Raw genomic sequence first — 25,547 nt, 5'->3', positions numbered from 1 at the left:
TTAATAAAACAGATCAACACTAGCCAGCAGAAGTGAGAAGTAGTAAACCTCCTCTACTCAGAGTAACCCCAGATCTCTGCAAAGTCTGTGACACAAAAATGTCCTAGTTAAGGTTAAGAAGCCTTTCGAGTACTGCCAAGATTCCCTTTTACTTGCTTCTTTACCGTCCAGCCAATCTACCTGGTACCCAGATGTCAGTTCATAATCATTCAAAACCTGAAACTGGGCATTGACTAGTAACTCTCTCTCCCCTCCCAGTAAAGAAAAATAAAGGGGGAGGGAGAAGGAAAGGGGGTTTCCGTGGCAACTAAATGCAAGCCAAAGTCAAAGTCAAATCTACAGTCAACCTCGATCCAGACTGCAGCAGGAAAAAATCCATTCCCACTGGAAGCACCATGGATTTCAAGGATGCTCAAGATGTTTAGCATGAACCTACACCAAGCCTCTGATCAGTATGGGAAAAGTCAGTGTTTCAAGTCTGATCAAGATGTTGCAACCAACATCTATGGAGCAAAAGACAATATAGGTCAATCCTATTTGTCACTGCAAAGCAGCTTCACCAGCACGGGAAGAGAGGCACTGCTTAGACACACCAAACCAAGGAGGAAAGTGGAAGTAACTATTCAATACATATGAGAAACAAAGGTGTAACTATTTTATTTTTTGGCAAGAGACTTCTGGCAATCTCAACCACCCAACCAGCAAACACAAGCTCTTTCCTCTCAAGTCTCTAGGGCCTCTCATTAAGAGTCTGCTATTTACACCCCATACAAGTCTAACAAGCTGTGTTCTCTGGCCTCACAGCCAAAAGGACATCTCTTTTGTCAATGCTGCCTCTCCCCATAGACTGCAAGCCTTAAATGCCTGTTCATGACTGAATCCCTAATACAGTTCCTGACAGGGTAAGGATTCAATATATTTGCTGACCAAATAAATGACGACTAGAAGAAGCAGACAGGAGAAGTGGTCACCTGTCATTCTCAGCATAGCCACAGGCCTGATTTCAGGATGAAGGATTAGAAAGTGCCTCCCTGATCTCCTCCCTTTTATATGTCGAGATTTTAACATTTGGTTGGTAAAAATCTGTACAATTTTTATACTAACATTCTTCCACTCAATAAACTAGATCATGCATATTCTAAGTGTGTGTGAGAAAAGGATCTCTGCCGGTCTCTCTTCTACTGTACCTCACCTCCCCAGGAGGAAAAACACTCACCCACTTGGGTCAGAGTCCAGGGCACAGGCAATCCCCCTTTGCTAGCAAGCAAGGGTCACTGTGTTAAACAATAATCATAGAGTTTGCCTCTCTCTTGCCTTCAAAGGGCAGAAATGGCAAATCAATCCAGGGCTAACTCTCTAGAAATAGGCTTTCATTTAAAAAAAAAAAAAAAGATAATGATGAAGCTGGCATCTAAAAACAGAACTGACAGCTGACTGACAGGATGAGGGCAAAAGATACAAAACTCAAAAATCACAGTAGGATAAGGTTATTTAGCATAGGCACAAACAATCCTAAACACCTGAGCGCACTAAGTTTCAGCTATGGCAACAGATTCTCATGAAGCAACAGGAAAAAAAAAAAACAGTTTCTCAATTATGTTATAAAATAAATTCACTTAAAAAAATTTTTTTAAAGTTCAGTCTCCTTTAAAGTTCAGCACCTGAAAATAACGTACGTACACCATCTTTCCCCACTAAGTAATGTCCAAGGTAGGATCTAGGTATAGGTAGAGCTCACAGATGACACAAAGAATTCCTTGACCCACAAGCAGTCCCTAAAATCTGTGGTCTAGAAGAGTGGTTCCAAAACCTAGCTGCACTTCAGTGCTACTTGAGGAGCTTTTAAAAACATATTCTCACTCTCACCACACATTTCTAGAGGTGGAGTTCATCACCCATGGGCTTAAAAAGTATCCCAAATGATTCCAATGCAGGCCAGATTAGGCCATCTATCTAGAGCAGGGTTTCTCAACCTCAGCACCACTGATATTTGGGGCTGGATAATTTTTTATCAGGGGGAGAGGGTTGCCATCTTGTGCACCATAGGATGTTTAGCAGCATCCTTGGTCTCTACCCTCTAGAAGTCAATACTACACTGCCCAACCCCACAGATGTGACAAGCAAAAACGTCTCCAGACATTGCCAAATGTTTCTTTGGGGCAAAATCATCCTCCAGTTGAGAACCACTGATCTAGAGTAAATCAAAAACCAACCATTTGAGGTTCTCTTAAGAAAGGAGAGACAAGAAAGCTTTTTAAAGCCAAGAGGCCAGGTCTATTTTTTTCTATCCATCTCACCTAAGAAAAAGTAGCGAATCCTCGGCTCACACCAGGGCTCAGATCTTGACTTATGAGGAGGAGCAACCACAGCCTCTTGTGCTTTTTATGAAATAAACTCTGAGCTGAGTTTTAGCTGAGCAGACGGTTAGAAGAACTTCGCTATCATTCTTCTTAAGGGTAATAAAGCATTGTAAAATTTTAGACCCATATACACACTCAGGCTGCCTCTCAAATATCCAAAATATAAAACCCCAAGATACAAGTTTATCAAAGAAGCAAACTAAATTCCAATCCTGACCAATACTGTTTTAAGGAAGATGTCTCATCTGTAACAAGCACATTATCTTTGTACCAAATCAATGCAAAAATTTACTTTAAAGAGGCTAAGCAAACCTCACCCAGTCAAGCCTTAATTTTATCACTATTCATTTTCTGTCCAGTTATGGTCTGATTCTCAAATTCCCAAGCAGTTAATTGAAACCAGCAAGTTTTTGTTTTGCTATACTTTACACAAAAGCTAGTTTTCTAATCTAAAACAATCTTCTTCCTGTTCCTCAGTAAGTTAAACCAGCGAGATGCTCATCTGTACTTAAGACCAAGTCTTTCAAAAGAACACTTCCCCAAGTGCAACGAAGCAAGCCAAGGCCCAAGCAAGTAATTCCTGCGGAAAGGCAAGCATGGTTTCAAGTGCCAGGCAGAAGAGCACGGGGCAAGAATCAAAAGACTGTGAGTATATGTGTGAGTGAGCGCGTGGCATCCTGTTAGATACTCTAGACTCTGACCAAACACACTGAAATGCAAAACATCCATCCAGGACAACAGCTAGTTCCCAAACTATCCTCACTGAAGTGTATCTCAATACACAGCAACCCTTCAAATCTCAGTAAAACCCAGGAGTACACTAAGAAACTCTAGAATTATTGGGGGCCAATCACACTCAATACGTAGTATCCAAAAAGTACGGTAGGAACAGAATCCGACTGGAGCTCCCGATGGCCTTTTCTTTATTTAACCATCTCTTAAACCATTCCGAGGCACCACCACGAATTACTCCAAAAAACGTTTGTAATTTAATCAATCTTCAACCACCCCTTCTCCTGGGTGGTTCTCAGGCCAAATGACTCTTAAACACACAGAGCTTTCTAAAGACAGACACCAAAAGCCAGGACTTAAACACTCATGTGACTTCCTAATAGTATCTAAACATTTAAAAATCAAATTTAAATTAATAATGGCCACTAATTACTCAGCGTATTCTTCGCGCCAGGCACCGTTTCTAGCTGCTTTACACGTATTAACTCCTTTCCTCCCGACAAACTTAAGGAGGGAGACGCTGTTGCTATTCCCGTATCACAGAAGGAGCAGGGAGTTTGGGTAACCTGCCCAAGGTCACAGGGCTAGAAAGCGGTGAAGCTGAGACCTGAAACCAGGCAGTCTAACCCGAGAGCAAAGAAAGCTCCACCACTATCACCGCTTCGGAGACTTTCCAGTGGCTGGAAATCTGGAGTCTCTTTCCCACTTGCTGCCTACCTACAACGTGACCTTGAGGACAGAATCGCAGTCAACTCCACAGTAACAAAACAGCCACATTAACATTAAGTGCTGTGAGGATGAAAGGAAACAACTCCCAAGCGCCCCTCCCAGAAAAGCAAAACATAAAGCTCTATCCGACCCACAGAGAAAATGGTGAAGTACCGAGAAAATTACACGAAGCTCCGAGGTTGAAACGTCAGGACACACAGGTACATCCAAGGACTCATTCCGTCCACCTACAACCAAGAGTCCAAGTTGTGATCAGGGCAAGTAGGACCGGGAGGAAGCCCCTCCGAGGGAACGGCGAGAGGGCTTCTTTAAGAGGGAGGTACTTGCGGCCGAAAGAAGGACCACCCCCCTAGTGCATTTGCGCCAGGGAGGCTTTCGCGACCAGGTCTGCGCTGGAGTCGCAACACCGGAGTTAGCAAATCGCTCGGAAGGAGGTTTAAACGCTCCGAGCCGGGCTCTGCGTATCCCGATGACTCTACTGCGAAGGAGGAGAAACCCACAGAACTTGTTTCCCGGAGAACCGCGTCCAACAATGGCCTTCGCGAGTCTCCGGCGAGCCGCCGCCTCAACTTGACCCGCTCCGCGCTCCGGGGCCCGCGGGCAGCGGACGGCGCTCGGGGCGGAAAGGCCGGAGCGGAGCGGGGCCCGGCCGGGTTAGGGGCGCGCCCGGCCGCCGCGCCAGGCCGCGGACGTCAACGCGGGCTCAAAGTTCGCCGCCCGGCCCGCGACCCACCCAGCCGCCCGGCCCGGCGGGGCCCCCGCGGCCTGTGGCGGGCGAGCAAGCGGCTGACAGGCGCGGGCGGGGACGAGCCGGGGAGCCCGGGCGCCGCGCCTCCCCGGCCGCCCAGCGGCGAATTCCGGGGGGGAGGGGAGGGGGCCGGGACGCTCCCTCCCCGAGCCGCCGAGGCCGGGCTGAGTGGCCCCGCCGCCGCCCACGCGCCGCGCACCCCGCGCACCCCGCGCCGCGGCCCGCTCCGCCGCCCCCTCCCCCCCATTACCTGGAGGTGCCCGCGACTCGCCGCTAGTTGCGCTCAGGCGGGAAACGCGCTCACCGACACCATCAGCGAAGCGCCCAAAATGGCGGACGTATCAAGCAGGCCTTGAGTTCCCCCCGCCCTCCCTCCGGCCGCCTCGCGACCAATCAAGGCCCTGCCCCCGCCCCCGGCTCCACGCTCATTGGCCTCCCTCTCCCTCCCCCTGCAACCTATTGGGTCACACTGCTGCCCCGTTGCACCCACTCCGATTGGCTCGCAGACCCCGTCCGTCAAGTGCGAGGGGCGCATTCTTTTCCCATGGACTTGACGGATCCGGAACCTCTAGGACCCCGGAGTCTGGAGAAACAAATCAGAAACCGAGAGAAACCTGGCTGGGTCCCCCTACGCCGTAGCAACAGCAGGGCCTCCTCTTGACGGACGCTTCGGACCACCAATCCGATAGCCAATGCTTTTTAAAACTAAATTGAGCCAAACCAATCATGGCCGTAGCTCTGGGAGCTGCAAGCGAACCAATGGGGTAGCGAGACCGGAGGGCAGGCGGGTCGGAGGGCCTGGAGGAAACGGGTGATGACGTGAGCCACAATGTGTTTCGGCGGCGGAGATTTTTTTCGAGCTGGGGAATTAGCTCAAATGGTAGAGCGCTCGCTTAGCGTGTGAGAGGTAGCGGGATCGACGCCCGCATTCTCCACGGCTGAATTTTATAAAGGTTGAGGGGTCGCCCGTCGGTGATGGTCACTTTGTTCTCAAAGGCGGCGGCAGTACCAGGAGTTACACGGGCAAGATGAGGGGCCAGGTGTCCCAACCTTGTGCGCCCAGTTCCGTGAGGGAGGAGAAGTGCAGAGACGCGGGGGTCTTTGTTTTGCCTCGCGGAAGGATTTACGCAGGAGCTTCTTCGAATCTAGTGGGCACTTGGTCTGTGCCCAGCCTGCGGGGGTGCGCAGGGAGCAGACGGTCCCGGCTTTGACGTCTGTGGGAGACGTCAGACTCCACCTGGGCAACACCAGGTAAGTAAAGCAGACCGCAGAGTGGTCGGGTCTTCCTGAGCAGGTTACATTTTCACCCACGGGACAGGGAGAACAGAACCGTGGGCTTAGGTCTGGGTGGCAGGGAGAGAGACCTGAGACCCCAGGATGGGGCTTTGGAGCAGGTTGGGTTGTGGTGGGAGAGGTGACGCCCCGGGGGAAACCAACAGTCCCAATGCTCAGATGGGTGCCGGGCCTGGAGTCGTAAAGAGGACCCCGTGCAGGGAGAATGGCAGGTTTCCCTGGGGGCACCGGCTTGGTCAGAGATGACCACTCCACCTCAACGACAGGAGGCAGGCTCCCTGCGGGGATTCCCCAGGCTGTCTCCCAGAGGCCAGGCCTGAGAAAAGTGACAGAGCTTGGCCCCTGGGGGTAGCGGGATGGCAGGACCATTGGAGTTGGCCCCTGGGCTGCCTTCCCAATGCTCAGCATCCCGCTGCACCCCTATGCACCCGCCCCAGCTGGCCCTCCACCTCCCTGACTCAGACTCTCTGAGCCCCCGTGCCAAATGGCAGGGAGAATGGAGCTCAGCTTGAACTGGGTCAACCCCAGCACCTGGGGAGCTGGGTCTCTGGTGCAAACATGCCTCTGCCCCAGCTCACCCCTTTCAGCGAGCCTGTGGCTAGAAGCAGAATCTAGAAGGAGTTCATTGCTTGTAGATTATCATCCCAACATTACATGTTAGTTAACTGAGACCCAGAAAGCATTTAGACACCCGTATTGGCTGAGTGACCTTGGCTGGGTGGTCAGTGCCCCTCTGAATCTCCAGGTCTTGTCTGTAAAGTACTGGTGATAATACCTACCCGCCTATGTCCATGCCCTGAAGGGCACTGGGCCTCTAGGAAGGCAGCAACCAAGGGCAGAAGTTACTTGCCTTGATTCTACTGTTCGGAAGAGGCTCAGAGCCTTGCCCAAGCCACACAGCTAGTGAAGAACACAGTCAAGATTGAAACCAGTTCAGAAGACATGCTTGGTGCAGAGGGTTAGGGAGAGGGACATACATACAGATAGCCCGGGGTGGGGCAGAGGCAGGCATACCCAGCAGAGGGAACTGCAGAAGCATGGTTGGGGGAGGCACAACTGTTGGAGGACCAGGTCGTGGTGATCACAGGTCTGGGGGGAAAACAATGGAAGGGACTCATAGCAGCTTTGGAGGATACACAAAGGAACTTGGGGTTCATCCTCAGACAGTGAAGGCCAGGAAAAGCTTCGGAGCAACAGAAGGGCGAATTCAGGGCTGGCCATACTTTAGAAAGGATTGTTTGGATTAAGAGCAGCAAGGCTGTGCTATAGCAGTAGCATAGGACCAGAGGGGCAGTGCCTAGCGACTGGGCCTAGGAGCAGGGGAGAGGCTGCAGGGAACCCCGGGACAGTAAAAGCACTCTCTACAATGTGATGCTTTAAATAACATTAAATATGAGATGAACCCTGTGCTCTTGAGCAGGACTGAAAACTGAACTTTCTGTTTCTAGATCCATTGGACTAAAAGCTTCTTGAGGTTAGTTTTTGTTTTATTCACTGCTGTACTACAGTACCTAGTACTTAGCACACAGTAGATGCTCAGTAATTCATTGTTAATTTCATTACAAATTCTTTTTAAAGACCTCCTGGTCTTTCTGACTGACCGATGCTCTGACAATGCTGTTTCGTGTGACCCTTCCCTGCAGCTGGGCCCGCCTTGTTCTTCCAATGGCTACTTTTTGTCTGGTGAGGAAGTCTTAAGCCTATCTATCTCCTGCCTTTCCTTTCCAAGTAATCCAGCACAAAGCCTTCGTCCTATTCAATCTGGTCTCTCTCTTGCCTGTCCGTGTCCCAATTCTGGTCCTCTGGCACAAGTCAGTGTTGTTGATGACAGGGGGCGGTGCCTCAGAGGGACACCTCTGAGTGTGTGGGCAGGAGGGGGCAGCCAGGGCTGGCACCTGCCCTCCTGGGGAGGAGGTGGCCCAGCCACCCACTGATCCGTGCATCCCTTTACTCATTCATCATCAAAGGACTTGCCGGTATCTGCTTCAGGCTCCTCCATCCCAGACTGAGGTGGGTCACAGAGCCATGTGCACTATAGTTAAAGGAAATAATGCAGGGACTTCCCTGGTGGTCCAGTGGTTAAGGCTCCACACTCCCAATGCAGGGGGCCCAGGTTCAATCCCTTGTCAGGGAACTAGATCCTGCATGCCGCAGCTAAAGATCCCACATGCCGCAAGGAAGATCCCAGGTGCCTCAACTAAGACCTGGCGCGGCCAAATAAATAAATATTAAAAAGAAAAGAAATAACGCAGTACCTCGTCCAACATAAGTGGGCACCCAAAGTCTCCGATTATGATAAGCTCCTAGCCTAACCAGAAGGGTTGAAGTCAGGGAGAACTTCCTGGAGGAGGAGGCATCTGAGTTGAGCGTATCTCCTGAGGACCATGGGGAGCCATTGACAGGCTTTAAGGAGGAGAGTGACTTCAAAAGCTCTGCAGTGGCCTCACCATCATAAAACTTCTAGATTTCTCAAATTGCCACCTTCCTCTTTTTCTCCCTAATCCCTTTGTAATTTAATTTTTAATATTTCAATTTTCAACCCATCTAGACTTTTAAAAAATTATATGAAAAATTTCACACATACTCAACAGTAGAGAGAAAAGTATTAGTGAGCACACGTATGCCCATCACCCAGCTATGACTCCTTAACCTTGAGGAACAGACACAGAGCTGCCAGATCTTAATTCTATCAAGTAGTGATTTTTAAAAAATACTATTTACTATTACTGTGATTTCATAAAAGAAAGGACGTTTTACCACACACACACATACACTCAGATAGGAAAGACCAGCTCAGGATGAAGAAGAGGCTTTAAATTGGATGAGCTTGCCTTGAGAACAGAGACCACCATTGTCTTTCCTTCTGCTAGGTCACCAAGGCTCAGTCCTGATCTGAGGGCTGGAGTGGGGTTTCCCTGGCAGAGGACATGCTCTGGAAGGGCCAGAGCTGGTGCTGGGTAGTTGCTGGGTCAGGTTAGGATGTGTTGAGGCTGGAGAGAAGGGGCCAGTGAGAAAATCTAGGGGGATATGAAGGGTAGGCCCATTTTAACATGGAAACTTAACTCTGTTTCTTTTCCTTTTCTTCGCTGCGTTAAGATTCAGTCTGGGTTGCGGCGGGAGGTGAGTATTTCCCTTCCCACCAAAGGACTGGTGATAGAAAGGGGAACCACTAGGGTTGCTAATAATTAGGGCCACCATCGAGCTTGCAGGGAAAGAAAAGAGAAGATGGCCTTTGGGTGTTCCTCGGTGGGACCCCAGCTCCATCATCAGAGGGTGTGGTCCAACAAGGGGGTCCCAGTGCTAGAAGCGCCAGCTGAGTGGCTCTGGAGAAGGAACAGGGACCAAGTGGGATCCAAGCCCACCCAGCTTCACAACCACCCAGGCTTCTCAGGGACAGAACCTTCTGCACTGCCCACATCCTGGTTCCCCAGCGTCCTGCCTGACAGTGGACGTGCCCCAGATATGGGCACATGGATTTGGTTCAGCTGCCCAGGGCAGCTGTAGACCCAAGGGGGTCTGGACCTCAGGCAGGGAGGAGCTCCCACACCCGTCCTGGGGTTGGAGGCCGGCCGAGATGAACAAATGGATCCCCTCTGATGGGGTTGGTGGGGAGGGGGCCATCACATGAGGGAAACCCCGCAGGGCTCAGTAAGGGATGGCAGAGACTTGGGGAGCAGTGGGTGTCACCGCAGAGCTGAGAGGGTTTAAAGGGAAACTAGAAGCCCTTTTGGCCACATTGAGCAGCACCCAGTAGCCAGATGGTAATGTTTATTGGATAAAGGAAGGATTGAACAAATGAATGAAAAAAATTCTGGCTTTACTTCTTTTTCCCCGAGCCTTGGTTTCCTCCACTACAAGCTGGGGATACCATTGACTTAGCTGGGCTGTTGTGAAGTTTAAATGAAATAAGCCCGTTAACTTCACCCCCATACTTGAGAGACAGATTAGACATCACCTCCTCCAGGAAGCCCTCCTTGTCTTCCCAGGATATAACACTGTGCTTTCCCCACAGCTTTGGAAACTGCCTCTGTTACTAGGTTTTGAGCACCTTTAAGGGAGGGAGTCACATCTCACTGCTCTCTGGGGCCCCAGCATGTGACTTAAGTGCAGAGCTCTGCACACAGTAGCCACTTAATAAAGGCTGATAGATTTACTTGACATATAGTAGGAGGCCAGTGGGTTGACCCTCTGGCCCCCGGCCATGCAATGGCTCTATCCGGGGCCTGCAGGAGAGGGAGGGGAGGACTTCCTCCCAGCGCACATAGGCCACCAGGGAGCAGCGGCCCAGCCACCGCTGCCCCACCCTGGGCTAGATCCCTGGCTTCCCGAGCAGACTGGATGGCTGACCGGGCAGGAGAGTTGCGGGGTGGGAGTTCTCCCCCATGATGCAGCCGCCCCCCGCTGCCCCACTGGCTGCCTGCATCAATACGGGTGCTTTAACGAGCACCTGAGAGTGAGGGGGCCCAGGTGCTCCGAGCCCTGAGCTTCCTTCCGCAGGCAGCTCTGTGGGCAGGAGCTGCTGCCTTGGGCCCGGGGGGCCGGGTGCACTCTAGCTCTGCTGGTCCTTAGCGCTGTGGCCTTGGGCAAGTATGTCACCTCTCCCACTCACGGAGAACCTGCTGCATGCCAGGCCCCAACTGAGTAAGGCTTATCTCATGGAAGCCTCACCGTAGTCCCGGGGGGCGGGTGATGGCACCTTGACGGACGGACGGACGGGGCGGCTGGGTGGAGCAGATAAGAAATGAAGGCAGAGGCAGATCTGCCCCCTGCAGTCTACAAAGGGGACTTGAGTGTAGATCCCCACCAGGGGTGGCACAGCTGGCCCTGGCTCGGCACTCAGGGCGGCCGTCCATGCTCACTGTTACTTTGCACCGACGGCAGGCGGCCCATCCCCAGCAGCCGCAGCACCGGCAAGCCCACCTGTTTCTGTCACCGCCAACGCCGACCCACGATCTCAGGGAACTCCCGGGCAATCTCCTGGGCAATCAGGAGTCAGGGGAGGCTACCCCTCAAAGGTCTGTCCCAGGACACCAGGCCCATCCCCAGCTGTGTCCCCTGGTCCAACAGTCTTGGAGCCCTCGGGGCCACAGCCCTCCTCATCCCACCAGACTCCCCTCCCTCTGCTGTCACCTCGGCACTCCAGGCCTCAGGGCTCAAGGGTGCAATCTCAGGGTCGTGTGGGGAGGCACCTCTTCTGGCTCTTTGTGGTTTGATTCCCGAGTGCAGGGCACCCCAGCACTCTGCCCGCCCTGACCTCCCGCCGACGTTCCGGTGGGGGTGGGGGTGGGGGTGGGGGTGGGGCAGTCAGGCCCTTCCTGGCTGCTGCATTTTCCTTCCTCCCAGCCCTGCGAGTGTGGTTCTTCCTGCCTGGCCGCAGAACAGCCCAGCCTCCTCAGGACACACCGCTGCTTCCACAGACTGGGGACCCCCAGGCGCAGGGACCAGGCCTGACCCATGTCTCCTCCAGTACCAGCCGGGTGGGCACAGGGCAGGCCTCTGTGAGGACCAGGCTCTCCACAGCCCATCTGCAGATACGGACACTGTGGGGGCCCGGAGAGCAGGAGGCCTGGGGGGCTCCCTCCCCAACCCGGGGCAAGTGTGGCCCGGCAGCGCCATCCACTGGGGTCAGCGCAGATGGCAGGGCCCCCAGCACTGTCTCTTTTTGGCCCCCAAGCGCAGATTGAACCCAGGCCCTTGGCGGGGAAAGCGCCGAGTCCCAAGCACTGGACCACCAGGGAAGTGTCCCCCCAGCACTGTTTTTTTTCAAAGATTTTTTTGATGTGGACCATTTTTTAAAAGTCTTTATTAAATCTACTACAATATGCTTCTGTTTTATGTTTTGGTGTTTTGGCTGCGAGGCACGTGGTATCTTAGCTCCCTGAGCTAAGTGATCGAACCCGCGCCCCCTGCAGAGGAAGGTGAAGCCTTAACCACTGGACCACCGGGGAAGTTCCCCCGCCCCACCCCACCCCACCCCAGCACTGTCCTGACGGGCAGCAGCGGCCCTGGGCCGGCACGCACAGGTCAGGCAGTAGCAAGGACCAGCCAGGAACAGCCCAAAGCCCAGGTATGTAACCTGCAGAGCCCAACGCGAAATGAAAATGCAGGGCCTCGGTCTTCAAAATTATTTAGAATTTCGGGACGGCAACAGCAGAGCATGAAATCAAGCATCAGGTCGTGCATGAGTCAGGCATCCACGGAGCTGACCCGCCCGCAGGCCTCTGCCCAGAGGTCTCACCCCTCCCTGTGGGAGCCTGATGGCAAGACGCCCATGCCCAGGACAAGTGCACGACTCCGACAGCTGTCCAGGGAGGGCCAGAGGTCAGCGTTCACTCCGTGGGGACACTCAGCTCCAACACACACGGCATGAAAGAATGGCAATGATGTTTTAAAAAATTAGGTTTATAAATATTTTCTCCATTGTACAAAGTTTTCCCCACCCTGCCCACCCCCCATCACTGTTCACATTTCTCATGTTTTTAAAATCCCAACTATATTTATTTTTTAAATCATAAAATATAATTTTTTCTTTGTTCATATTTAAGACTATTTACAGGGGCAGAGAGAGGCCAGGGTGGCCCGGCCGAGGTCAGGACGAGTCCGTGCAGGGGGATGGAGGGGGCGGGAAGAGGTGGAAATAGCTCCTCTCTGTGGCGGGCGATGGTGGGCAGCTGTCCTCCGCCGACAGGTACTGGCTGTGGGGTGTGGGCGGAGGCGGGTAGGGGTCTGAGTCCGAGTTCAAATCCAGGTAGTACTTGCTGGCCTTCCAGCGGCTGGCGCTGTAGTCACTGTCACACACGTCTGTGCTGCAGGGCGTCGTAGGGGGCGCCATGCCACGGATGATGTAGGGTCTGGAGGGGATACAGCAAGGGAAAGGGGACCTGGGTTCAGCTTGGCCCACGTGCACGTCCACCTTTGGCACTTGGGCCCCCTGGCTATGTGGCCTCTCTGAGCCTCAATATTGGCACCTTTAAAGTGGGCGCACTGGCACCTACCCTGCAGGCTGCCAAGCTCAGTCCCTGACAAGGACTGCAGCCCCAGGCCAAGGTCACCTTTACGGGGAACGAGGCCTCCAGAGCCTACCTGGCTGACCTTGGGCAACTTAACCTCTCTGAGCTTCAGTTTCTCATTGACACAATGGGGAAGATGAAACAGTATCCATTTCAAAAGGAGCTTGTGAGGATTAAAATGAGATTCCGCCTGGAACGCGCTAGAGACAGCATCTGGCACCAGAAGCGGTCAACGGCCGTCCCCCCTTCCACCATTACTGTAAATACTGGAGACCAGTTGGCCTCCCATCTCTTGAGCCCAGAGATGCCTCCTGACCGTCCCCCGTGACATCGCCGTTTGGCCCGAGTCCAAGGTGGGGATCGTGGTGTGTTTAAGAGCCACAGCGGGGCTTACAGTGGGCGGGAAGGTGGAGCCAGCACCAAAGGGCCAGCGAGGGGCGCCCACACTGAGGAAGGTGCAGCAGCAGGATACGCCTCGTGGAGCCCTGGGAGCAAGAAGGGACGCCCACAGACAGTGGGGAGGGCAGAGGCCTTGGAGGGGGACCAAAACCAGGGCAGAAGGAGCAAAGCATGCAGTAGACTGGAGGCTGAGGGGCCTGGCCTGGCTGGTGTGGCGGTGACAGCTCTGGGGACACACGGAGGCACTGGGGAGCCCCCGCAGGTTCTTGAACAGGGCAGTGACCCAGTAAACGGCTGGGCCTCCCCGGAATCTGCACGGCTGCCCGGCTCCCCGGCCAGGCCCCGGAGTTCCCCAAACGGCCACCAGGTGGCAGGCGGTGCCGCGCTCGGAGGGTCCGCCGCTCCGGGAGGACCAAGGGCCTCCGCCACCCCCAAGCCCCGCTCTCTACACAGGGGGCGAGCCTGGCGGGGCCGACCCTCCACCTGCCCCATCAGGTAGCTCGCCCGGGGGTGGGGGCGGGGGCCCCAGCGCACCTGGTGGGCGGGCCCTGTCGGCTGAGACCACCGGGTGAAGGTCAGCAGGTTCACCTCGCCCACCCTGGCTCCGACCCGCCCCTGGCCACAGGCCAGCAAACCCGGATCCCGTTTCTCCTCAACGCTCTCCAGCTGGCCGCTCCCCACCAAGGAGGGGGTCGTGCGACCCCCTAAAGGGACAGCTGGGAGTGCGGGGTCGGTGCTGAGCAGGCCCGGGGCCCGAGCAGGCCCTCGCAGTGGGTAAGGGGGAAGGATCGCCCCATCAAGGGCCAGCCGAGGTACCAAGGGGTGGCGCCCCGCCGGGGTCCCAGCGCCGGATTCAGGCACAGAGCGCAGAGCCCTCCGGGGGACGGGCCCGGCTGCGGTGGAGACCCCTGGGGGCGTCATTCAAGGCCACGTGTGGCCCGGCTTACAAAACACCCCCAGGGCTGCCAACCGTGGGCGCAGGATGGTTTCTGAACTCAGCACGCCCACCGGCGCCCCGACCCCTCCGCGCTTTCTCCCGCAGGAAATGGGGACCAGGCCCGGTACCGCGGGGCGCGCGGGCTCCGTACCTGTACGGCCTGGCGGTGGCGGGAATGCTGGAAGGGTAGAACACGTCCACGTTGTACAAGGAGGGGTCCGTGGCGGGGGACGGCGGCGGGTTCAGGATCTGGGGGGAGCCAAGCAAGGTCACACGGGCCCCGGAGCCGGCGGTCCCCACCGCCCACCGGCCACCCCCAACCAGCTGCCCTCCTCCCAGGGCCCCTCCTGGTCTGGGGAGGGGAAGGGGCAGCTGTGGCCCGTGGGTGGGCTCGAGCAGGGGGAGAGCCCGGCCCGCTGATCAGTGGCGACCCCAGGCCCGGGAGCTCGGCTGCGCACTCAGGACCCTGACACAAGCCCCCTGTGCACCGTGCCACCAGCAGGGAAGGGTCCCCGCAGGCCCGGGCGTGTCCCCACGCCACTGAGTGCCTCCCGAGGTTCCTCAGGGGCTTTTCTGTCAACTCCCCTCTCTGGTCTTTTACTCCCCCATCTCCTCCCACGTGGTGCAAAGTCTAATCTCTATAATTCATTCCTTACTCCTAACATTCAGGGGACCCACATCCCAGCCTGAACCCTGACAAGGCACACGCACCACCACACGGAAGGAGGGGCCACAGCCCTGCTGCCCGCCCTCCCCACCCTCTCAGCAAATGAGGAAGGGGCGCCCCATTCTCAAGGGACTATATTGGCCCCAAACTGTGATAATAAGTACACAACTCTTCCCCATGAATGCACCCTCAAGAGCCAGGTGGCACATGACCGGCCCCACAAGAGGGACAGAGGCACCTGGGGGCCAGACACCCGCGGGGTCTGCACCTTCCCCAGCAACCAGCGCGGCCGGCGCCCCCCCCCCCCCCCCCCCGCCCCTCCTCTGAGCTGTCCCTGCCAGGGGCACAGCCAGACCTGGGAGTCTGAGTGCCCTGAGGGACTGAATTCCCCCAGGTCCCTGGGGCGATGGAAAGGGCACGGCCTTCCCTCGCCAACCCCCCCTCCCCCCCACGCCCCCCCCACCCCCGCTTCGGCAGATGTGGGTTGAGACCTGTTTTATCACCTCCCAGCTGCTCCCTGGTGAGGGACTTCACCCCTTGAGGCCTCAGGATCCTCATTCCTAAAATGGGGCTAAGGAGACCCGCTTCCCAAGGCTGTCCTGACACTAGGTGAGTCACCTACAGGACGTGCCCAGACCCCTCCCCTACCCGTCAGGAACTGGCACGGACCCCTCTCCTTATTCTGTGGTGGAGGGCCCTCTTCAGCCCAGATAGCCAGCCTGCGGCTTCCTCAGCAGGTGACCCCAAAGCTAGGAAGGCACGCCTGGGGGAAGAGGGTGGTGTTCAGAGAGAGAGCAGAAACCAGGCAGGGAAGCCCAGCAGAAAGGGCCTCCCCCAGCGGCTCCCACACCCCAGGCCCTTGCGCTCCTATTTCCGCATCTGCCCATGAACCTGACTGGACCCGGCTTCTCTTCACTGCTGCCTCCAAGGAGAACTCTGGGATCCTGCCCAAGTCCCCTCCCCTGCTGCTGTCGGTGCTACTTCCCGCAGGGTGCTGGGGAGGTGAAGGTCAAGGAAGAAGTCTCCCCAGTACTACAGTGGGCATATTTCTAGCAAGTTCTGCTGGTGCAGCACCTCGGCGACTTCTCGGTCACCTGGTGCGTGGGGGCTAGGGGCTCTTCCCCGCTCAGATCATCTGCTTTCCCTGCGTTCTGAAGAGTTCTCTTTACCTCTCACTGGCCAATTCCCTGCAATCCTAATCCCCGATAATAATTCTGTACTTTCTCTCTTCAAATCACCATGTAACTTCCGTCTCCTGATTGGACCTCGACTAATAAAGGCCGCCTTTTTTTCTTTTCGCTGCACCGCTTGGCATGCAGGATCTTAGTTCCCCATCCAGGGATTGAACCCGTGCCCCCTGCAGTGGGAGCTCGGATTCTTAACCCACTGCACCACCAGGGAATTCCCTAAAGGCCGCCTGGTAGCCATCAGCACAGAAATAAAGTCGGATGCCTCCAGCCTCACTCAGTACACCTAATTACATTCCAGGAGAATCAAAGTTAAATTTGATTCCAGGAGAATCAAAATTAAATACAAACACAAGGGACTTCCCTGGTGGCGCAGTGGTTAAGAATCTGCCTGCCAATGCAGGGGACATGGGTTTGAGCCCTGGTCCGGGAAGATCCCACATGCCGCGGAGCAACTAAGCCCGTGAGCCACAACTACTGAGCCTGTGCTCTAGAACCCGCGAGCCACAACTACTGAGCCCACATGCCACAGCGACTGAGCCCGCGTACCTAGACCCCATGCTCCGCAAAGAGAAGCCACCGCAATGAGAAGCCTGCGCACCGCGATGAAGAGCAGCCCCCGCCCACTGCAACTAGAGAAAGCCTGTGTGCAGCAATGAAGACCCGATGCAGCCAAAAGTTAGAAAAAAAAAAAAAAAATGCAAACACGAAACCTTGAGAACATTAAGAAAGAGAGCATGGAAAGAAACATTTTTACAAGACGGGAAAGCCTTTCTGGGTATGACCAAAAACCCCCCAAACTCCCATAAAAGATGAATAATTTCATTGTATAAATGGCAAAACACAACATAAACCAAATCAAAAGACAGAAAGCTAGGAAAAGCATTTTCAACCCTTATCCCAGGCTAACTTTCTTAATATATCTCTATATAAAGAGCCCTTACAAATAAATTTTAAAAATACCAACAACCCAATAGAAAAAGGACATAAACGCACCCATCTGAGAAAATAAAACTACAAAGGTTATTAAACATACAAAAAGATCTTTGACATCATACGTAATAAGAGAAATATAAATTTAAATTACACCACTAAACCATTTTTACCCTAAACTGGACCTGACGAGAATGTGTTTGAGAGGGACGGTCGTGCTGGTGTGGCCCTCTGCTAGCGGGAAGATGGTCCCTTGTGAGGGACCCTTGGCAAGAAAGGTCAAGATGACCAATGCTCAGCCTTAGCTGCAGGGCATCTTCCTGCTGGCTCCTACCCAGGAGGGGAAATGAGGAAACCGCAGGAGTTCCGGGCATCACTGTTAGGGTAACGAGATCCTGGGAATGGCTGGACACCCACTGGTGTGGGCCCAGCCGCACCCCAAAAAAGGGCACTCTCCAGTCACCAAGAGGGGGACAGCTCTGCCCGAGAAGCAAAACAAACTTCAGGGTGCAGGAGAGGCAGGGTAGGGGAGTGGTCAGCTTGGACAGAATGGCCCCAGGGAGGAGGGGGGCGGGTAGTCACCACTCAGTTCCTTGGCCTCATCTGCCAAATAGGAGGCTGATAGCGCCCCCTTCTGGAGTCGGGGTGATAACAGCACACGAAGAGTGTATTCCTCCGAAGTGCTGGGTAAAGGCCAGCTTTCACTGATCCTTGGTAGCAAAAAGCAAGGCTCAGAGAGGAGCTGTCATTACCTTCAGATGCTATCATGCAGGTTTTAAAAAGTACATATGAAACTGCTCTGTATGAGACTAAAATGGTGGATACATGTCATTACACGTTTGTCCAAACCCACAGAATACTACACCACCAAGAGCGAACTCAAGATGTAAACCATGGACTCTGGGTGATGGTGACGTGTAGATTCGTGGACTGTAACGAGTACCCCACTCTGGTGGGGGATGTTGATAAAGGGGGAGGAAGGGGGATTTGGGAAACCTCCCTACCCTCCTCCCAATTTTGCTGTGAACCTAGAATTGCTAGATACATAGATACATAGATACACAGATAGATAGATATAGATAGGTATAGATAGATAAAAGTTGTCTTAAAATAAAAGTGCATATATAAAACTGGTGAACTGTGAATAAAGTCAAAGTGTATCATAGCAATGCCCTGATTATGCTACTGTACTATTGCCATAGACTGAATGTTTGTGTCCCCACAAATTCATATGTTGAAACCTAATTCCCAACAGGATGGTATTAGGAGGTGGGGCTTTGGGGATGTGATTAAGTCACGAAGGTGGAGCCCTCATAAGTGGAATCAGTGCCCTTAAAGAAGCGACCCCAGAGAGCCCCCTCACCCCTTCCACCATATACAGATAAGACGGCCACTACAGGGATACAGGGAGTTCCCTGGTGGCCCAGTGGTTAGGATTCCAGGCTTTCACTGCCGTGGCCCCGGGTTCAATTCCTGGTCAGGGGACTGAGATGCTGCAAGCCTCGCAGTGAGAAAGAAGGAAAAGAAAGAAGGAAAGAAAGAAAAGGAAGTGGGGAAGACAACTACTATGAACCAGGGACCGGGCCCAAACCTGCCAGAACCTTGAGCTTGAGTTTCCCAGCCTCCAGAACTGTGAGAAATAAATGTGTGTAGTTTAAGCTGCCCAGTCTATGGTATTTTTGTTAGAGCAGCATGAATGGGCTAAGACAATCATAGTTATGTAAGACGTTACCACTGGGGAAAATTGGTGAAAGGGAGATAGGACCTCTCTGTATTATTCCTTACAACTGCATATACATCTACAATTATCTCCAAAAAAAAAAAAATTATTCTTTGTTGGGAAAATAAAGTCCATACTCTTGTATACTCGCTTATGTACAGACTTCCTCTGGGAGGACACACGATAAACTCACCACAGGATGTACCTCCGGGGGAGGGGCGAGCTCCTGAGCAGGTGAGGGCTGGGCCCTCCTTTCACTGTGCCCTTTGAATTCTGTACCACGAACATATATTACTGATTCAAACGAATGTAGTTAATTTTTAAATAGCTGGCTCCATGCAGGGTTTCTCTCTGGGATGATGAAATGTTCTACATTTAACAATGGTGATGACTGCACAGCTCTATGAATATACTAGAAACCCCCCCCCCCCCCCCCCCCCCCCCCCCCCCCCCCCCGAGCTGTAGGCTGTAAGTGCGTGGGTGGATGGGAGGGCATGTGAATTACATCTCGGTAAAGCGGCTGAAAAAGATTGCTGGTGGTCAGTGTCATCTCTTGCTGTCAGATAAGATCTCCCCGGCTCCCAGCAGGGGCTGCGGATGGAGACGCCAGCATGCTGCTGCCTGCGTGGGGGGTCCAGAGGGCTGTCCTGGGGTCAGCTCAGTCTTACACGGGTTCCTGGTGCTTTCAGCTGGTCACATGGGACATCTGAAAGCCAGGTAACAGTAGCAGCAGGAAGGACAAGAGGTATGGTGGGGAGGAGTCTGAAGCTCCAGGCTCCTTGTTCCCTCTGCCCCGAAACACAGTCGGGCCCTGGAGCTGCCAGATTCGGTTCTGATCCTGCCAACCCGAGATAATGACCCCCGCTGCCCCCCACTCCTTGGTCCTGCCAGGTCAGGCGTGATAAGGAGGGGCAACACCCCGGATACGGGGTACACCCAGAAGGGCAGGAAGGCCCGGCCCTGGTGGGTGGGGCTCACTGGCGACCCCCCAGAGAAAGCTCAAGGGGCTGTCTTCACGTCAGAAGACCACACCATCACAGGAAGTCGGGTTTTGGAGAATTATAAAGCACAGAACCATATAAAGTCAGAACCTGATATGTACCTTCAGGTTCACATCCGTGCATCAAGCTTGCCCCAGCTACCCTGGGGCCACGCTTTGGAAATGGGGGTCTTTTCCAGCCTCGAGGAGAGGGTCCCCCTCGGGATCCTGGTGTGGGGCTGGGATACTGGGGGCTTTGGCCCTTCACCCTCTGTAGAGTCATTTCGTTCTAGGGTGGGGCTCGGCCTAGGGCCAGCCCCTCACCCCACTCAGGCTGCCGGAAGCTCCAGGGAGCATTTCAGCCACGACAGTCACCCCAGGAGTGCCTGTCCTTAGAAAACCATCCGGCTATTTTCTGGGAACCAGCAAGGCTGTGGGCGGGAAAATAGAGCGTTTCTGGCGGGGACGCTGAGGGGAAGCTCGCGTCCATCCAGACAGGCCCTGCCGATGGGGCGGGCCCGAGGAACCAGACGGCCACCCAGACAGGGAAACGCCCAACAGCAACCCCGGGAGGTGGGATTATGGGTGAGACCCCCACCTTTTAGAATCTTATGTGGCTTCCAGGTTATCCACAATGAACAGGACGTACTCTTTTCTGAGCAGAAAATGATGCTGAAGAAAAAAACTACAGGTCGGGACGGGGAGAAAGGTGAACGCACCCACCATTCTAAGTGGTGGAACAGCAAGTAATTCTCGAAATCCTGAGGACGTGCCTGCCGCTGGTGGGCAGGGGGGACCCTGAGCTGGCCAGGCGTCCTCCTGCCCCTACTCACCGGCGGGTACAGCGTGGCCTTGGTGCTGGATGAGCTGCTGGACGAGGCCCCGGTGACGTGGTTCCGGTCGTAGAGGGGCACCCCGGCTCGGCCCCCCATAAGGCTCACGGAGCTCATCATGGACTTGCTGCACGAAATGCCTGCGGGGAGGGGGTGGGGGAACGAGGCCAGTTAGGGGCAGGGGCGCACTCTCCCCAGCCCCGCTGCCCCGGAGACCCAGGTTCAGGTGCGGAAGCCCTATGAGAGATGTGTCCCCGCCCAGCCGTCCCCGGGGGACGACTCAGGACACACCCCACGAGAACATCTCAGGTCAAGTCCAAAGACCATTCCTGATCCACTCGCCCCATATCCCGCCCTTTCTGCCTCCGCACCGCCGCCCAGGGTCCTCACCTGTGAAGGGACCGTGCTGGGTGCCGCCGGGGGCGATGAAATTGAGGGGCACGTGGGGGGTCCCACTGACGTACTCATGCGGGAAGGGCCCGTTGGCCCCGGCGTAGCGCTGACACACCACGCGCTGGCACACGAAGTAGACCCCGCCCATGATGAAGAGCGAGAGGATGATGCCGATAACCGGCCCGATGGCGCTGCTGTGGGCCGGGCCGTCGTCCGAGGGCAGCTTGGTGATTTCTGCCAGAGCACGGGCAGGAAGCGATAGCGGACGTTAACCCAAAGGGAGCAGGCCTCCTGCGGGGCAGGCGCTGTGTGCCTCCCGCCCCGGCCCAGCACCCGCCGATGGAGCCGCAGCACCTTCTCCCCCTCCTCGGCCTGACTCAGCTCTGCCACGGCCCCCGGCCCCTCAGCAGCGACTCCTCCGAAGCAGCCTCCTATTCATGCCCCTGACCCGGAGCTTCTCGGCTGGAAGCAGGCGCTGGGTCCTCCCACGTCCACGTCCCTAGTCCAGCTGAGCCCGAGCCCCAGGCGGCAGGAGGGGGCGGGGCGGGGAGACAGGACCACGCGGAGGGGCGGGGCTGACCCAAGCACCCAGGGCCGGGGGGCCTCCATCTGAGCCCCTCACGCCTGCCTGCCACAGAGGCCGGGAATCCTGAAGGCCCTAGGCAGGGAAAGCGTGAGAAGTGGAATGTGAAGGGCCTGGCCTCAGGGGCCCAGTCAAACCCAAAAAGCCAGGAGCCAGCTCAGGGCTGCAAAGGCGCACCCAGGGCTCCCGGGCAGGGGCACTCCTGGGGCTCGCCCCACGATCAAAGCCACCTGCGGCATGGAGGGCATGTCTGGGCTCCAGACTCAACTCTGACAAAAGGACATTCACTTTCCCATCAGGGTGGCCACGTTTCTGAGAGCAGTCGACAACGTCCCCTCCGGCCAAAGCCCGAAGGAAAGGGAGGAAAGCTGCTGGTTCCGGCGACGAGGCCTGACTATGGATAAACATCACCCCCAACGGCTGGGGCCACGATCACATGGGAGCCTGAAGACAGACACCGTCACACTGGACACCTGCCCAGCAGAGGCGCGGGGCTCAGACCCCCCGGGGCTCCCATTGCTACCCTCTGGCCCCCAGACCACGCTCCTGAGATGGTAGCTGAGGGGCCTATCCCGGGTTGATGTGAAGGCACAAAAGCGCTCAGTGAGTCCCTTGGGGATGCCTCCTTCTTCCCCATTCACAAGACGCCTCTATCCTTCAGGCAGAGCTCTCAGCCCCGGTCCCTCTGCAGTGAACGAAGTGGCCATATCCCCAGACACACAGACACATTCCCACTTCCTGTCTGGGAATCCAGCTCCCTTCCTGTCTGAACCAGACAGCCTTTCAAGAGCCAACGCCTCCAGGAAGCCTTCTCTGACTGCCCTGGTTTCACATTCTCTAGCCCCTACATCCCTGGCCGTACAAGCTACGTCACTCAAGGGGCATGCAGCGTGTGTGTGTGCGTGTGTGTGTGCGTGGGCACACACCACTCCTCCTCAGCCAGACAGCAGGCTGCCAGGGAATGGACTCACCCACTACTCTGTCAGGGTGATCTTGTTGACAGATGCTGCTGAGTGAGGGCTCTGGCCAGAAGCATGCCACCTTACACTCAGGTCTGGCCTGGCACATCTATGCCTTCTCTGTGCCTCTGTCCCAGCTGAAATGCCCCTTGGCTCAGTTTCCCCCTCCCCCTCCTCACAGCCGCCTCCACCTCCAGGAAGGCTTCCCTGACTCCCTACCGAGGCCAAATACTCCCGACCTCCCAGCCTCCTCAGTCCCCACCACTTCCTCCCTCTAGACCCGACGGTCCTGGGACAGAACCCCAGCACAGGGCGACCCTCCAACCCCGCCCTCGGGGAAGCCAGCTCACCACACATGAGCTCGTCGGAGCCATCGACGCAGTCAGGAAAGGAATCGCACTGCTGCTTGATAAGGACGCACTGGCCGCTGGCGCACCGGAACTGGTTGGGCAGGCAGACGGCTGCAAGGAGGGGCCTTGCGTTCAGAGAGGCTGGAGGGCATGATGCAGCCAGGAGCACTAAGCAGATGACCTCCACCGGGGCTCCCTGCCCCACCCCCCCAGACCCAACAACAGAGGTCTGGGCTCCAAATACAGAGCAGACAAACGGACCCTTTCTAGGACCGGGTCGGGGCGTGGTCACAGCAAAGCCAGTCTTCACCCGCCCCTCGAGGACCCCAGTTCCGAGGCCCATGCAATGCTGGGGGCGGGCTGGCAGGGAAGAGACCTCAACGACCCAGGGAGGTATTCATTCATCAGGTTCCTACCATGGGTCAGGCCCGCAAAGCACCAGGACTACCACGGCCCCTGTGCCCAGGCCCTCCCAGGTTACCAGGAAGGGGACAGCCGCTGGCTCCACAAGGAACTGGGCTCCTAGAGTGGGAGGGGCAGGGGACAGGGGATGCACCAGCAGAGCTCTGAGGGTCAGGAAGCGGGAGCACAGCGCAACCGGAAAGGCAGAGGCAGGCCACGCAAGGAGGACGAGGAAGGCTGGGTGCTGACCTGGAAAGGGCTATGGCCCCATGAGGAAGGCATCACCCGCCCCCAGTACTTGCCGTCTAAGCTCCCCACCCGCCCTGTCCCAGGCGCCCACTCTGGAAACCAGAGACAAGGAACCCTGTCCTTGCAATAAGTGGGCAGGTCTGCTGGTAACCTAGCAGGAGAGGAGGCTTCTGAAACAGAGGGCAGAGCCCAGAGCCTCCACTAGGGCCTGCTGTCCTCCTGATGCTTCCTTTCTCCAGGAGAAACAGTCACAGCGGGAGGAGGGAGGGGACGGTCCCTAATCAGGGCTCCTGCCACCTGCTGAGATCTTGGACACAAGACTGCGCTGGGGCCAAGGATGTAAGGCAGGGCTCAGCAAACTTTTCTGTAGAGCCAGACAGGTCTCTTTTGTAACTACTCAACTCTGCCGTTTCCATGCAGGACCAGAGACAACAGGTAAATGAACGAGCCTGACTGCGTCCCAGTAAAACCGCATTTACCAAAACAGGTGGTGATCTGGATTTGGCCCTCAGGCCGCAGTGCGCTCATCCCTGGTCTACAGTCTCCATCGAATTCAAAGGGGCTGTGAGCTGGAAAGACTTAACAACTGCGGCTTTATAGAAACATCTGGGGCAATGACCCCCAGGCCTTCACCTTCCACAGAATGGCTGCTCACCATCAATGGGGACAGTGGACAGATAACATCTGAGTTATCCAAGAAGAGGACCGGTGGCTGTGGGGTGGCAGCTAGAACGACCCATTAACAGCTCAGTGGCAGTCATGGGGCCGTGGTGCTGACGGTGTGTGGCAGGAACCAAAGGAGCAGGTCATTTTATGTAAGAAAACCTCAGAGGGAGCACAGAGATTTGTTTCACTGGCACGGTCTAAAAGGAAGATACTGCCAGCCAGCGTGGACCCAGGTTGACTAAGCCAATCTCTTTGGAACTCCTGGTTCAAGGGGATACTAGAAACCACCCAGATGTAAGTGTTACCCCACAGACGGCTTGGTGGAGGACAGCACTGCCTTTGGGGATGGGGCTTAACCAGGGTGTAAACCATGCAAATCCAGCTGACTACTGGACTTACTTGGGTCTCTGTAAAATTCTTGACTGAAGGAGGGAAGGCAAGATAGACCCTCAGTCTGCCTTCAAGCCAAAGTGCTTGGCGAGGCAGAGCGCAACAGCTCTCAGTGGGCCTGCAACTAACATTCTCCCCTCCCAAGCTGAGGGGCCACGGCAGTTTCGCTCCAGGCCAAGGCTTTATGCGTGACCTGATGGAGCCCAAGCTCCAGGAGGGTGGAGAGCGCGAGCCTAGGGGAGGGGCGGGGCCTCACCATCGCAGTCCGCCTCGTCCGAGCGGTCCTGGCAGTCAGCCTCGCCATCACAACGCAGCCGCAGGTCCACGCACTGGCCCCGCGCACACGGGAACTGGGCGGCCGAGCACACCGGGCAGCCCTCCTCGTCGCTCTGGTCATCACACTCCGGGAAGCCGTCGCAGCGCCAGGCCCCAGGAATGCAGTCGATCTCCCCAGTGGCGCACGCAAACTGGTCCGGGGAGCACGTAGGAGGCTCTGGGGAGGAGAGAAAGACCATCACAGGCCGCCCAGAAGGGCAAAAACTGGGCGAAACACCTCTGGGTTTCAAAGCGGGGAACACGCTCAATTCACAAGTGCTGTACCCGGTCTCCACTGCCCTGCGTCTTGTCTGCGTTCCACCTCCAGCCCCCAGTGTGTGAGGAAGCTGTCCGTGTGCACGGCCTGGCTACAGGGGAGTGTCCACCGCACCCCCGCCGGAAATAGGAGGGTCAGAAAGTGGGTGGTCAGCACCCACACCTGTTACACATTTGGGGCAGTGGAGCCAGAACTCTGTGGGTGGCCAGCGAGCCCACAGGCATGGCGGCGGGGGGTGGGGGGGGGCACCGGTGGAAGACCCGGGCACCTTGTTGAAGAGTGGGCTGAGGAAAGGCAGGTGGTGAGGATTCCACAGTGGGGAGCAGAGTGGATGAGGATGGGGCTCGAAGGCTCCCTGGTGGAGGGAGTCGTGGAAGGGTGGTGAGCTGGGAGGGTGAAGGACAGGAGATCTGGGGCCACCTCGTACCAGGTGGCC

At 55.8% G+C, this 25,547-nt stretch overlaps 2 protein-coding genes across 6 annotated transcripts in view; both read right to left on the bottom strand.

Moving 5' to 3' along the window:
• PPP6R3 (protein phosphatase 6 regulatory subunit 3) overlaps positions 1-4,912 on the bottom strand; it is a 126,208-nt gene extending 121,296 nt beyond the window's left edge. The window contains exons 1-2 of the mRNA XM_032641257.1: positions 4,820-4,912; positions 3,975-4,048 (exon numbers count right to left, since the gene is read on the bottom strand). The gene's annotated coding sequence lies outside the window, so the exon portion shown is untranslated. The remainder of the gene's footprint in view (positions 1-3,974; positions 4,049-4,819) is intronic.
• A 7,339-nt stretch (positions 4,913-12,251) lies between these two features.
• LRP5 (LDL receptor related protein 5) overlaps positions 12,252-25,547 on the bottom strand; it is a 108,521-nt gene continuing 95,225 nt past the window's right edge. The window contains exons 18-23 of one of the 5 annotated variants that reach the window (XM_032640996.1): positions 24,776-25,012; positions 22,813-22,923; positions 20,918-21,154; positions 20,528-20,667; positions 14,360-14,457; positions 12,252-12,713 (exon numbers count right to left, since the gene is read on the bottom strand). In XM_032640996.1, coding sequence (XP_032496887.1) covers positions 12,452-12,713; positions 14,360-14,457; positions 20,528-20,667; positions 20,918-21,154; positions 22,813-22,923; positions 24,776-25,012 — 1,085 coding nt within the window. In that variant the 3' untranslated portion in view covers positions 12,252-12,451. Of the gene's footprint in view, positions 12,714-14,359; positions 14,458-19,277; positions 19,422-20,417; positions 20,668-20,917; positions 21,155-22,812; positions 22,954-24,775; positions 25,013-25,547 lie in introns of those variants that run through there. The other 4 variants (XM_032640995.1, XM_032640999.1, XM_032640997.1 and 1 more) reach the window with 4 other exon arrangements.

The sequence above is a fragment of the Phocoena sinus genome, chromosome 8, assembly GCF_008692025.1.
Source record: "Phocoena sinus isolate mPhoSin1 chromosome 8, mPhoSin1.pri, whole genome shotgun sequence".
Lineage (NCBI taxonomy): Eukaryota > Metazoa > Chordata > Mammalia > Artiodactyla > Phocoenidae > Phocoena > Phocoena sinus.
Note: the sequence above shows the minus strand (reverse complement) of the source record. Positions and strands in the feature narration are given on the sequence as shown.